Source organism: Pterocles gutturalis, unplaced genomic scaffold (assembly GCF_000699245.1).
Source record: "Pterocles gutturalis isolate BGI_N339 unplaced genomic scaffold, ASM69924v1 scaffold4056, whole genome shotgun sequence".
Classification (NCBI taxonomy): Eukaryota; Metazoa; Chordata; class Aves; order Pterocliformes; family Pteroclidae; genus Pterocles; species Pterocles gutturalis.
This window is the reverse complement of record NW_010100128.1, coordinates 22,256-37,618: the sequence shown is the minus strand read 5'-3', so window position 1 is coordinate 37,618 and position 15,363 is coordinate 22,256. Positions and strand designations below refer to the sequence as shown.

The 15,363-nt window shown below is 42.5% G+C and overlaps 1 protein-coding gene across 1 annotated transcript in view; it reads right to left on the bottom strand.

Annotated features, from left to right (window-relative positions):
- UNC5C (unc-5 homolog C (C. elegans)) overlaps window positions 1-15,363 on the bottom strand; it is an 85,491-nt gene that overhangs the window by 54,207 nt on the left and 15,921 nt on the right. The window contains exons 3-4 of the mRNA XM_010078390.1: window positions 12,146-12,289; window positions 868-971 (exon numbers count right to left, since the gene is read on the bottom strand). Of these exons, the coding sequence (XP_010076692.1) occupies window positions 868-971; window positions 12,146-12,289 (248 nt within the window). The remainder of the gene's footprint in view (window positions 1-867; window positions 972-12,145; window positions 12,290-15,363) is intronic.

Genomic DNA, 15,363 nt, shown 5'->3' with positions numbered 1-15,363 from the left:
ACGGCAGTCTAACCCCTCCTAATGCAAATTGGCAAGAGCTTTTTCTCTGCGTGGCAGGGGAAATCCGAGGAGAATTCAGACAGGGGAATTACCATCATTAACAATCAATTTTTCTCTTAAGAGCTGCAGTGGATTTAGGAGTTCAGAGACTCCCTCCCTTGAACAATGAGTCTGAAGCTGGAGCCACCACTGCCCTTAGGCAAGCTCCAATTCAGGGGGACACCCGCTGTCGTCAGTGGGCACAGATTTTGCTCCTGCCAGGTGGAGACCAGGCTGCCCACTCTGCGTTTACTTACATGTCAGTAGGAAAAGCAGATATACTCCTGAAGATGAATTATTAGGCAGACACATTCCCTACTTGCCCGCACCTTACGCTGCTTCACCCAGGAGCCCGCACTGGACCACGGTACGTCCTCTTGTGCCGAGCGGACTGGCTGGTGCACACACGAGCATGTGCACAAACATGTGAGGGAAATATAATCTGGCAAACTAAAATGTAAAATGTCTTACACTATGCTTGAAAGGTGCCTCTCAGTGTGAGATTGGTTTTTTTCTTTAAAAGGAAAAGGAAAGATAGCAGGGCTGGTATTAATATGCTCCACCAGCTACGTGTCCTTTGGATGCCAGATAAAAACAGATTTTTGAAAGGGAAGAAAAAACTGAAACCAAACGTTCTGCAGCTCTGCCCAGCAAGGCACCATAATCCACAGCCATTAATCAGCTCCCGATCAATCTTGCCTACCAGCAACAGTCAGTTAGCTCTCCATTACTCCCCATTCATCATGCCATGCCACTCACAGCACCATCAGCCACCGCTCAGCCTTCGTTAGGATGTCCCAGAGCCAGGACACTGCTGGTGCTGCTCACCTCAGCTACTGGGATGCCTTCGGGAGGACGGCACTGGAGCAGGACCTCTTGTTCCAGGGACACTTCTTTCCCCAAGGGCTCCTGCTCAAAAGTTTTCCGGAGATCTGTGGAGGGAGAGGGAGAAGAAAAGGAATTAGTATTAAGAGATGGTCATTTAAATCACATTTGATTGCCATACTGTATAAGGTCTGAGCTGTCTTTCTAAACAGAGAAAATAGCATTTCTGATCCCTGCAAAGTGAAGCGCTTAGAAAAGACTGGGACATGTTTTCATTTTATTCCAACATTAAGCAGTCAAAGGTTTCATAGCGGATTCACTATTTATATTGCGGTAGGGTATGTGAAGCCAGCGAGGATCTAGGGCCTCACTGTGGAAGGTCACGTCCAGATACCGAATAAAAAGCAAAAGTCCCCTCTTCAGACAATTTATGTTTGGTGAACTATGCCAGTGAAGTACAAAAGCAAGTTGAGGAAAATTAAATAAACCTGTAAAACTAAAACACATCAGCTGTGTTGCCTTAAACTCATGGATGGAAGTGCTCATGCTGTGATTTAACGTACTTTTAGTTTATAGGCACTGACTTTACAGCTTTAGCTAATTTGTCTTCACCTTATAATTTTCCCTGTAGCATTAAATAGATAATAATAACAATAACCATAATGTAGAGCTCAGCCATGCTTGCGCCCCTGCACAGCACCACAGAAATGTGTCAGGCAGAGAGGACATCAAATGCCCCTCCAAAAGTAGTGACTGGGGATATTTCTCCCTTCTCCTGGTTCCTGCTGCAAATGGCCATAAGGCTATGTTCAAAGTCACATCGGAGAGTCAGCCTGACTTTAAAGTAAGTGTTGCAAACAAGTTATTTTTATTTTACTTTTTGTTCTGAAGTCAGACCTGTTCCCTATGCCAGCTCACGGCCAGGTTGCAGAAATACTTGTGTCGTATTGGAAACAAGTCATATGGGAACAATTTAAAAGCCAAATATTTCATATTTTGAAGCCACAACCTGCGGCTGTGCTGGAAAACAGATCACTGAATTGAACCCGTTTACAAATAAACAATTCAAAGAGTTATTTTTCATCTAGATTACCTGCAAGATCTGATTTACAGCTGACCCCACAAGGAACTGCATCAGCACTACTGAAAGGCAAAACCTAGGGCAGGGGAATGCACAGACAGAACAGGAGATGGGGTGTATGCCATCAAAATCAGCTTCTCTGAAACTTGCCTTCAGGTAGCATGTCTCAGCCTACATTGGGAAAATGTGGTTGTTCAACTAACTAGAATTACATGTCAATCTAATGGTACCATGGAAAAGCTCTGTCATAGCTGGAGATGCTGATTTTAACGTAAGCTGATAACACGGTAAACTTCGAACGTCCTTAAACTCGTGCATTTCCCTAGTGAAACCAAGGCATGTCTGTTCTTCCCCTGCACCACAGGCACAAGGGGAGTGACCTCAAGCCCTGCTTTTTTTTTCTCCTGCTAGCACACGGGGCAGGGATCCTGAGAGCCCCTCCGACGGGGTGGGATTTATGGCCACAGTTTAGGGCACATGATCGTATTATTGCTAGTTCCACATGTATTTCCAAAGGAAACAAATTACCTCCACATCAGGTACACCTTCATGCATCTAACAGGTACACATACGTGTGTGATGCAGACAGCTGTAACAGATGTATCGTGCTCTAATATCATGGCTGAGGATAAATGAGAAAGCTACCATGCTAGTAACAGAAGCATACAAACACAGTAACAAATAGCACATTAATAATAGCTTTCAGATATTCAGATACAGAGGGATGAAGACAGCAGAGGCAGATTAGATGGATAATAATCTGAGGTTTTTCCTTGACATGTTGATTTACTGTCCTGCCTACCTTTCTGAAACATTAATAGAGCTCTAAGTTCTCCAGAGCCTCACGTGCACAATAATCACCCACCTCTCTTACAAAGCCTTTAAAAAAACCCCCAAATTTTAGTGCATACAAAAGTAAACAGCTTTAGTCTAGAAACGTGTAATAACAGTAAAAAAACCCCCACTTTAACCTCTTTATTACCATCAGCTGGAACTCCCGGGTATGAACAACCCCTCTTCCCTGGGAGCTGCTGCCATGGGGCTGCGGCAAGCGAGACGAACCCTGCGGGACCCCAGCTCCCCCCGCTGCCCCCGCCTGCAGAACCTTGCTGTGTGTGGATGCTTCAGCAGCACCATTGGATTCGAGCAGGTCAATGATCCACAAACAAAAAATACACCAAGGGCCTTGACATAATAGACAGTAATGTTCTCCAAGGAGCCATTAGGTACTATTGAGGAAATTATACTAATTTGTTGGGGGGGAAAATAAGTCTATAATTGTATATTTACAAGATTGGGAGCTCTTATACATTATTCTGTTGGCTCCCTCCCACATGTTCCCAGCTTTACCCCACTAGAACTACCCACAACCTCCCGCTGCAGCTACACACCTACAAATAGCTACGGATGGCAGTTGAGCAGGGCAGGTTTTACCTAACCAACGACATCTTTTTAATTCTTCAGTCTGTCCCTTCCTTTGCCATTTAACAACTACAGTCATTGTGGCAACTTCACACTGGTGACCGGGAATGGGTGAGCTTGCTAATGTACTGAGGGACTTTGCATCTTTTCCAAGCAGAGTATTTTCAATTATATTTTTCAGTTTTGGAAAGTGCAACGTAAGTTACAATTGCTTGCAAGCAAGGACAGAAGGAATGAATTTTCCCAGAGAATGGTAAAAGACAAATAAAATACATCCCATTTAAAAAAAAAAATAACAATCTTCAAAAAATATACCTGAAAAAGCTAAACAATAAAAAATATTTGATCCATTCTGGGTCAGGACCTCTTTGTCTGTGAAGAGGCGGTGTGAATTATTAAAGCCTCGGGCTCGCAGCAGCCTGGTTAATGTGATGCTGAGAGAGAGCCTTCACTACCCTCACTTTCAACAGAGAGAGACACCAGGCAGAGAGGCAGTTGCACTGTCTTTCCGTTATTATTTGGGTAATGTAGATTAATTCCTGCTTGTGGGACAGCCTGCACCCCCACCAGGCATTTTCCCCCCTGCCTCTAACTTCCCTTCAAGGCTGTCTTCATAAAAGGAAACCAAGGAGAAGAATTAAAATTCTGGTCTGCTACCTTGAGCCAGACTCCCTTTACTAATGTATGGTCCTGGTAAATTCAGAAGGGGCTCTTGTGGCATATATCGTAGCACATTTACAGCATCCTTAAGATGAGACTTTCCTCCAAGACGCCTGAAATCCTCCTGCACAAACCTCTCTGGTAAGGACAGATGGCTGCATTCAGAGCTGCATTGAAATGAGAGAATTTCCACAAGCATAAACCTGAAAAAATATAATGGGAAATCGAGATCTTGGTGTACACCGTATTGTCAGCTTTATTCCTGAGAGAGGGGCCTCAGATCTTAATTTTGATGCACTGCTAAATGACTTCCTTTCACGTTTAATGCAGTTTTAGCTTACAAACCACTCAAAAGTTGCTTTTTTGCCTGCTGAATAGTTTCTACACAAACTCATGGCATTTCCCCACTTCCTTTGCTACCTGTCAGCTTCTAAGAATGAGCAAAGAATGACCCTATTCTTTTTTTTTTTTTTTTTAATCAAATGTATTTTATCTATTTGCTGTTCTGGGTTTTGCCGTGATGAGTGGGTGGGTAAAACTTTAAGGATATCTTTTATCATTTCTGAGAAATATGATAAGAGGCAGGCCAGACACCTTCAAGGCAGTGCTAATGCAAGGGTGACTAATGAATGAGCATGAAAAACGGACACTTGTCAGCCAGGAATTACATGTAAACCCGAAACGAATAGAACAATGCAGCATCACTGTCAGGGAAAGATGGATTTCTGCCCTTGATAGACATTAAAGACGCTTTACTCTCTGTTCCTTCTAGTAACTCCAGCGTCAACTTTCCATCTAAAACAAATTAAAAAATGAGCAAGTTTTAAGAGCACAAAAAGAAAAACCACATTATTTTCTATTCAACCTTCATATTAACTATGCCCATCGAGAGAAGTATGTTTGGTGTGTGCCTTCAAAAGAAAGAAGGTTTACTATTCAACCTTCATATTAACTATGCCCATTGAGAGAAGTATGTTTGGTGTGTGCCTTCGAAAGAAAGAAGGTTTTAAGACTGTGAAAAGACCTTCACATGAAGAACATATTTCCATACAGAAGATAGCTTGCTTTACATGGGTGAGTACATACAGGCATCCATATAAAACCAAATATGTAATAAGCAAAAAATGCAATTAAAACACTAGGAAAAAAGGGAATATAGCTTGGTATTAGTTTAACCATTATTAGAGGATCAATAGGTAGTCAAGCTCTCGAAGTCTATCTCCTACTGTTGAGGGTGTTCTCAAGAGGCAAGGATCAATGCTGTTTCAATTTTACCTAGTCTAATAAGAAATAATCAAATAGAAAAATAATTGTGGAAAAAAGAGTGGGAAAATGCTACTGATGTTCTACACAATGAAAGAGGCTCCCCATGCTTGTGAAAAACCATCTCACTGCATCTGTTCCCAAACTTGGATGACTAATGCTGATTTAGAGAAACATGACTAATATTGTAAAACTGGCCTCTCCTCTTCCATCACTTTCCACGATGCAGGTGGAGTTAAGAGACACCTTTTTTTTTGCAAAAAAGGGCTTGGGGACTTGCTGGAGTTTTCCCATCGTGTTTACAGGCTGAGCAAACGGGAGGTGTGCACCTGCCAGCCCCCCATTCTACCGATGGCATCTTCAGCCAGCTGGGATAACGCTGCACCCTGACAGCTCCTTAGAGACTCACCACCTGCATGTCTGCAGAAAAAAACCACAATTTTTCCCCTCCTCTCTTCAGCTCTAAGCTAGTTCAGCCAGGCGCTGGTAAGACAAAACATCCTTTTGCAACGCAGCTTCCATGCGGGCTATGCTTATCATGAAGAATGACCCACTCAACCCATTTGGTATTGATACAACTGTAAAAAACACAAGCAAGCAAATGTTATCAAGAATTCACCGAGCGGATGGGTTCCCAGGTGTACACTGATTGCACTGTTCTCCTCTTATGTTTTCACTTGTTAGTATCTCGATATTTCTTGTTTTTCTTTGTAAGCTTAACCTGCAAACTAACTTATAAACTTAATTCTCTTCACTATTTTATTTGGTGATTGAAGACAGAATACGACATTATTTTTTCTTCAAAGAAATCTAAATGTAAAGTTCAAATGACCTAACCTCAACAGGTGCCTTTCTAGATGACAGATGTACTAAAGGCAGTAAAGACAGACACTAGAAACATCAGGTGTACATTGCAATTCATATGCAGAATTGAATTTACAGCACACTGAAACAGTAAAACAGAAAACAATTTGTATAAACCTGGTATTTTGTTGTCATTGCTCTTCTAATACACTAATCTGACTCGCACAGCTGTCTGGTCACTACCAAAATATCCACAAAATTCTGTTGACTTCCTGACTGCATCTATGTTTCACCACCAGACTACCGAAAGAGGATCATTTCTTAGGCATGGCAGCGTAGGCAGGATATTCTCAAGGCTCCTACTGAGGGATTAAATTCATTGAAATTCAGTAAAGGGGTTTCCTTTTGACTTTTTTAAGCAATGCTAAGAGTGAAGCCAATGTGCATCTTATTTTATAAAGTCTTAACACTTTACTACAAAGGAATGTGATTTGAATTTATTACTGTTGCAATTGCATCCTTAAGTTTGGGAGTCTATCATGCTTGTTACTTGGGAAGCAGTACAGAAACATGCCTGTTGGGAGCAAAAGCAGAGTGGTAGCATCAAGTATGTTAAATGCTCAGTTAACTTCTCTGCTGCCCTTTCTGTGATCTGCCATTCTCTCTTGAGTAAGCTGAGCCCAAGACCACGCGCCTCAGTTATCCCTTTATTAACTACAAGAGGCAGATATTGATTAGGAGCAACTCAAATGGTGCACAAGGAAGGAATTAAGCTCCTAGCTCTGCTAACTCTCATGCACACTTACAAACTCCACAAACCACATTTTTTTGGGTTATTTTTTTTTAATACTGCATATCCTGGATGTACCTTCCTATTAAAATTTTCAAGTGATGTCCTTCCCAGCTTGCTCTCCTGCTCTCGACATCCACCCAACTTTGTATCTCTTGCTTTGGTGGCTCCAGGAGCATGCCCTCCCAGTGTTGCTTGGATGAGGTGTGTGAAGAGGGGGAACAAAGGCAACTACAGCAACGTAACACAGAGCACGGGGGCCCCAGTACTAAGAGGTGAGATAACCCAGTGTCAGTAAAGAATCTGTAATTTTTTTTTTCCATATCTGTTGCCTTGTACAACAGCATACCCCTTGTAAGTGGAGATAAACCATCAGGTGAATGAGCCTGCTTTTCTGTACTGCATTTATCTTATCAGTATACAGCATCTGACATGCATATATGATCTACATTCCTTTGAAAAAATGTCTGGGGGAAAAAAGGCTTTTAGATAAGTACATAGGAAACTAATACCAAATTATACAAAAGATTAACAAGCACAGCTCCCTACTACATCAGGGCTTTTTAAAATTATTGTTTTTTAAAATTCTGATTTTAAGATAATGAATAAAGGAAGAGACTATCCACATTCATTACACCAAAAAAGATCAAGTAACAGAAATTACAGAGAAAGCTGCTATTTTCTTATAGGTTTTCAACAAATCCAAAACCTGACATGAGATTTCGGGCTTATATTCGTATTCTTCTTGTATTATCTTCTCAAGGACAGCCTGGGTTAACATCATGAAGTCAGTGAGGCTACGTCAACACCAAACTGGAGCAAATTAAAAGTAAGGTTGCTCTATGCACATGGGCTCAAAGCAATTTGCGTAGCCACCCCTTTATTATCTGATCTAACAATTAGGTCAAATCCTGCAGCTATTGTTTCATCTTTATCCGATGAATTTTCCAGTGAGTTTAACTCTACTCTTGGTTACACAGGCTCAGGCCTCATTCATCCTTTTAACAGGAATTTTGCCCTGTTAGGTTTTATCTGTTCAACATTTTTTTCAGCCAAAGATAAAGCTACATAAACCCCCTCCTTCCTCTCTCCACAAAAGTAACATTTTTTTTAATTGAGCAGAAAAAATAGTATCAACGCATATTAGTGACTCCGTGTGCTCCCAATAGGATGTGCCTAGAATAAATAAGAAATGTGTGAATAAATAGGAAATGCATTTTAGCACTTTCATAGGCCAACATCTCAGAAAAGTAAATCTTCCCAGCTCCACCGAGACATACACTAGGTGTCCCTACTTTGTTGATTATTGAGATATCTGGAATGGCAAAGTGAAAATTAATCCCACCAAATCTGATAGTTCAAGAGGACGAAATGCTCAGCTCTGTTCTCATGGGGAGGCCAATGCCTCAGGAAGAGGAATTCTGTGAATTAGGAAAAAAGCTGAGAATAACAATGTGTCTACCACCTATTGTTTCTCCCCTTTTCAGAAGCAGCCTGCACAGAAGGGAGTGATTTCCTAGCACACCCGTGGTCCAGGAGCGCAACGGTGAGACACCATTAAACGCCTTGAACACTTAGAGAAGCCAGGATGTTAGCTTTAGACTCAGACTCATTTCCTGTTTATACTGCTAGCATGGGCAGCCTTTGAAAACCAGCAGCATCTTCACTCCATATTTATAGATTACTCCCTTCCTGAATAACTGAAGCTCTTGGCCGGAGCGATGCTGCAATTGATTTTCACAGAGAACTTTCATTGACTGGGTTGTTATGTACTTTCTGACACATGCCTGACCCTGCTTTAAACAAACACAAGACTCTTTTTCCAGCACGCACATTTTTCACACTTTCAAATTACTTTTCAGTTAATTCTATTACACGCTCAGTGAACAGAGATGTTGCATGCTATTTTTTTCGTTTGTTTGTTTTAATGGAGTGCAGCCCCAGCCCTCGAGAGGACACAATAATTCCAGGATAAGACTGGTGGGCATAAGGGAGAAAAGAGAGAAAGAGAAGGAGAAAAGGAAGAGAAGGAGAAAAAGGAGGAGGAGGCAGAGAGGAAGAGGGAGAGGGGGAAGGAGAGAAGTTCTTAATGTGCTAGTTCTGGTTAATTGTGGTACAGATGTACCTGCCGAGACAAAACCACCAGGTTCAGGTAATAACATAAATAATAAGATAACTTAAGCAGAGCACTTTACCTGCTTCATTTACCCTTCCCCTTTCCCAAAGGTGTCAGTGCTCAGGTTTTGTACCAATTAAAAGTGGAGACTGCACTCGGGACAAACATGCAGCTACAGCTGCAGACAGATCTGCAGAGATGGACTCTTCTGCCCCTCTTAATTTTTGGACATCCTTGATTTTCTGTATTAATAAATACTGCATAGATCCTACCTTGCATCCCAGTCTCGTGGCACATTGTGTAAACATCAGAAGACTTACTACCTGTGTTTAAAGTTTATTAGGAAACAACTATTATCTTGCCAGTACAGACTCAGTCCTCTGAAGTCAAGGCTGTGAATACAGACAAGGATTGCTATATCTGAGCCCACAGTTCAAAACAGTGATCTTATAGACCCAATGGCATCACAAAGTAAGGCATACACCCCACAGCATATGTCTGAGTTCCTAAAAAAAATAGTCCTGTGTTACATGAGAAATTCATAGAAAACTATGAAATTGTAAATGGACAGCTGTGCAGAGAAGGTGCTGTTGCTGCTGCTTCACAATCTGCAGTTTAAAGGTCCAACACTTCAACCCTTGATCTCACAGAGTCTAAGTGAATTGCCTGTGCTACAGCTGCCCATGCAGCCTCAATTCAGGAACAAGAGGTTAAGAAGACTTCAGTAAAGTACAAAGCCCCATTTGAGTTACAGGTGCATAAAACTCCCTGGAATATAGTTAATTAGACTGTGCTAGAAAACTCTAGAAAAATCACCAAACTGATTGTTCCTCTCTCTCCAAAATGTGGTGAGAAAAAGAAGCAAACTCTATATTATGAGCACCTTCAGTAGAAATTTGGACACCTGGGAAGAAATGTCAATTGATAAAAAATAACTTGCATGCACATACAATGATTATGTGTTATACAGAAATTAAGCGGACAGGTATGGCAGTACACAGAAGTTACTTAACCAACAAATGAAATACACTCAGCCTTCCAAACTGTGTTAACTTAGTGGTCATCTGTCAGGGCTAACTGGCAGGACATGCAAATCTATTCAAGGAGTTAGGAGTCATAATCTAAAAAAACCTGTTCAAACATTGCTAAACCACTCTGAAGTGCTGACTGCTTAGAGGAAAAAAAAAACTAAAAATGTTCTCTTTTGTTTCACTTCAGAGAAAGAAAATCCTCCAAGTCTCAGAAAGTTTCCTGCCATGGGAAAGCACTATACACATATGCAATGGTGTTTCTGATTTTGCAGGAAGACTGTCTGTGCAATAATTTCAATTCTCCCTAATCCTGGGGAAATTCTTCCCTGAGGCTAGTCCTGTACTCAAAAGCAGAGGTCCTCTAATTCCAGTCAGTTAATTGGACTAAAAGCATTCAAAAAAGTGCATTTAAACTGAACCTCTGAGATTTGTATCTGGATGTTTACACAGACGTTAACTCTTCTTCAAGGATTTAACCACATAATACTTTTTCAAGAACAAAAGGAGAATCAAGCTCTAAATGGAGAGCTTTAAATGACAGAGAGTCCTTCCTCTTACTGTGCCTGTGAAAAGCTTTATTTGGCTGGAAGAATTATCTTTTATAAATTATTAAGCACAGTGCAGGAAATCTAAGTATGCTGCAAACCCAGCTTCTAACGACCTTTTCTCACAAAATGTGTTTTTGCTGAAGTGAAAACAGTGGAAGAGATACAATTCCGGATGATATATTTTGTTCCCATTATACACAACAGGATTTCATCATGTGAAAGAGAAATGGGATTCCCCAGTGTGACTACTCTATTACAAAGAAAAGCACCTCTTTGAAAATTAATGAACATTAAATATTTGTACAGTCAAATGAAGATCTGTTTTCAGGGAACCGGTTGCCCTGTGTTCTTGGGATCTAAGCTGGGAACGGTTCAAAATAAATACTGAGGTTAGTAGCCATGAATAACAATGAAGAAATATTAGGGCTGAGATGACCACTTTCAATCTCGTATTACTGATCTGATTATGTGATATGCTAAACACACACTTTTTTCTTTGTTAAGGAACAGAAGCTTTATTATATGATTGCAGAGATAGATATTATCAGCTGTGCAGAAAGGGACCTGAGGGTCCTGGTGGATACCAAGCTGACTGTGAGTCAGCAACGTGCCCTTGAGGCAAAGCAGGTGAATGGGCTGCATCAGAGAAAAAGTATTGCCAGCTGGTGGAGGGATGGGATCCTTCCCCTCTGCTCTGCGCTGGTGAGGCCACATCTGGAGTGCCGGGACCAGTTCTGGGTTCCCCAGTTCAAGAGAGACATGGACATACTGGAGAGAGTCCAGCAAAGGGCCACAAAGATGATTAGCGGCCTGGAGCATCTCTCCTATGAGGAAAGGTTGAGAGAGTGGGGACTGCTCGGCCTGGAGAAGGGAAGGCTCAGGGGGATCTCATCCATGTGTACAAATACCCAGAGGGAGGGTGCAAAGAGGACAGGGCCAGGCTCTTTTCAGTGGTGCCCGGTGATGGGACCAGTGCCAGTGAGCACAAACTGAAACACAGGAGGTTCCCTCTGAACATCAGGGAACACTTTTTCACTGTGAGGGTGACCGAGCACCAGCACAGGTTGTCCAGAGAGGTGGTGGGATCTCCCTCCTTGGAGATACTAAGAAGCCATCTGGACATGGGCCTGGGCAAGCAGCTCTAGGTGGCCCTGCTTGAGCATTGGGCTGGGACCAGATAACCCCCAGAGGTCCCTTCCAGCTTCAACCATTCTGTGATTCTGTGAAAGGAACAGTTGTCACCTCATTTCATAGCTTCCTTTGTTAATATTCCTACTCATTAGCTTCAGGCACTTTTCTTGAGACATATTATTGCTGTACTCAAGAAATATTGTTTTTGATGTTTCCCCCCCCATACAAGTGAGAAGAATGAGATCTTGCTCTTAAGAACAGTATAAACTAAAATTCTTACAAATGTTTCTGAAGTCCTTAATTTTAGTATGCATTAATAACCGCAGAAAACACAAAGCCTAACTGGTCAGAAACAAAATCTCTCTCCCAAATAGCAGACTCCGCTTTTCCTCACCCAAACACCATTGACTCTACACGCAGAGCAAAGACACTCACATGCAATGCGGACGTAGGCTTTCCGGCTTTTGGTGGTGCCTGCAGAGCTCCAGGCGACACACTGGCACCAGTAATCTTCGGGTCCAAAGAGCTCCTCAACTTGCTGGCGGGAGATCTCGATGCTTACCTCTCGGACAATCAGACCTGTCAGGGTACAGGTAACACTGGTCAAGGGCATGCTTACAGACAGAAAGAAAGAAAGAAGTGCAGGAACAGAAGTCTGCTTGCAAAACTGCTGTGAGATCTTACAGCTCTCTAGCAATATCTACTCAGCAACACCGACTGTCATAAAGGAAAAAAAGCAACACTTATCTGCATAATAGGGGAAGTAGGTGAATGAAAAACTAATCACTGCGATTTTGGCTTTTATCACATACTGCATGTATGTCAGACAAATAAGAGGAACAGCACCTCAGCTGACATAAATTGTACCATGTCCCTAGGATGATTTACATCAAGCGATGATCCAGCCCGGTTTTATTTTCATATGAATATCATAAAACCACAGAGTCATTCTATTTGTATGACTCCCTGAGCCCTTCCATATTTCATCTCCTTTTGCTAGACAGATCCAGTACAAGGGAGAATACGTGTTCACTCTGACACTGAACTGCCCAGGAAAATGGATTTTACCATTGCAGAAAATGTCCCAATACTCTGTAGCGATAGGCACATGTGCTGCAGTCCGGTTATTGCAAGCTGCCAGTTCAGGGACTATTACTGTCACATATACTGCACATATGGAGGTATTTTTTAGGTGACTTCGTAGCACAGCGCAATACACTTCAGTGCCTGACAGCATCCCCGGCTATGCCCTCCATAACACATTTTAGCACAACCCACAGTCGCACCAATGATGACGGTGACCCACGTGCTATCCTTCCAAGCAGACCGATATTTGCCCACATTTCCCACACAGTGCTCCCTGGGGGGAAGCTGTTCTGCTTCTTTTAAGTGCAAGGAAATATTGTGGTGTCTCAGGCACCGCTGCAAGGATCACTGGTAATGTGCTGATCCTCTAGTGACAGCCACTGTGATTCACGCTGACACAAGCCCTTTCCCTGCCTCATTAAAACGCTCCCACTTCCAGCCAAGATACTGGGTGGAGGTGGGAGAGAGCACTTACACCTCTTGTCAGTGTCTTTGGTCCGTGTCGCCAATGCCAAAGTATCAATGAACTCCTCATGTGTGTCTGCCTGTAGAAAACACCACTGCCATTTCAAAAATGCACTCTTGCAAACAGCTTTGAACATGTAAATTCACATACAAATATATCGCGTAGTGGGACTGATTTTCTTTTTCCTTCCAGAACCGACAGGAAACTCAACTGAAAGATCCTTGGATCACAGCGTGCACAGTTTGTCCCCTTCACCAAACACCAAAGGGCAGGTCCCTCTGCTGAGCGTGGACTTGAGCCCATGGAGGCCAGCTACCCTCAGTCTCCTGCCCCACGGCTCACAAGGTGATATTCATAACGTGAACGTTCCCAGCTGGACAGCCCTGGAAACCACGCCAGCCCTTTGATCTGCCTCCAGCCTCACAGAGGCTCCATTCAGGGAGCCAGCGATTAATTCCTGTTTGTACACACTTGGCCACTGTCACGGAGGCTGCGTGCTGTTTGCATCAAAACTTAACGGCAGAAAGGAATTCCTGCGTGTAATACCACAGGCTTCTCTGGTGGGAATGCCTTCTAATGAGATGCATTTTCCTGCTCAAGACTGTCACAGCCTAGCTCCCTTTTCATTTCATTATCTTTGACATCTTTAGCCATTGAATAATTAGCTGCTTTGGGGGAACACTTAACAGATTTCCTCCTTGAAATGAAATACTCCAAATACGGCAACCGCACTCCAAAGAATGGAAATCCAACTGGTGCATGGACATTTGATATGCAGTGAACACTGCCTTATAAACTTGTTCTGCTTTGATGAGCTAATTTGGCTCCAAAAGGGGTCAAAGGGATAGCTTTTGTCCTGTTGAGAAGAGCATGAAGAGGGTGGGGAGGGAGCATGTACATTACACGCATAGAAACGGCTATATTTTCCCAGTGCGACTGCTGCTAGCCTAACAATTAATTCAGTTCATTCCCAGTTTTTACAGTATTAGCCCAGGGAGTCTTTGAAGGTTCCAATATTATGTTTTCATAATAATGCTGATTATGACAGAGCGTGATGCAGCAGTGAACTTTGTTACTCGAGGGCTAAAGCAAGCAGGCTCATATCAACAGTACCGCTTAATAATGATTATGAAATAGTCTTAACATTCAGGACACAAATGCTGTTTTCTGATAGTCTGTTGAAGATACAAAACCATGTGATAAATAGCTCCCACTGAATGCACCAGCAGAATGCTTTATCTCTGACTTCCTGAGATGCTTTTTAATTCCAAGTAACAAGCCATTCAAGGTAATGTCTTTCGGGATGGCCACAAAGTACTGATAGGTTTCAGGTTATTCAAAGTAATTTGGCCTTTGATCTTTGAGTAATATCAACAGTTGTGCCATGACCAAAGAGATGCACACCCTCTTTGCATGCCAAACATATGCCGCCTCTTTCTGCCTACAGGCAAAAAAAATATCATTGTGTCTTTGTCTCTAAGGTAAACTATTTTTTCAAAATGTATCAAACCAGTTGGTGATGCCATGAGATTAACTGGGATGCAAGGATCCACAGCCAGAACTCAAAGCTGATTGAACCACTCCTTCCCAGCATCACCCATTGGCACCCCATTGCACAAACAGCCACATCAATTTAGAAGAAACATCTCCCCAGCTGAAATGCCCCCAGCCTCAGACTCTGGGGCAAGCGCCAAGGGATGCGTTTCCTTTCGTGTACCAACTCACAATCCTATTCCTCCCGCTAATACACTTTAGTGTAACCCCTAGTAGAAAATCCCTTTCCAGGCTGGATTACAAAACGTGCCATGTGTTGAGATACCTCAGATAGCAACTGCCTTGTTACCAGCTGACGTACTGCCACACATCAGATTGCACCGAGGAGATGGTACAGCCCGGCTGCTTTCCTTCAGGAGTGTATTGCTCATCCACCTCACCTGCACCATGTGCAGCACAACCCTGGTATGATGACTTTAAACAGATCTTATCCCTGTTGAAGCTGCTTCTACATAAAACAGCAGTAGATGGAGTCATTAACAAAAAAAAAAAAAAAAAAAAAGCCAAACAACCCATGTCTCAGTGTTTCCAGACAATGGGACATGCT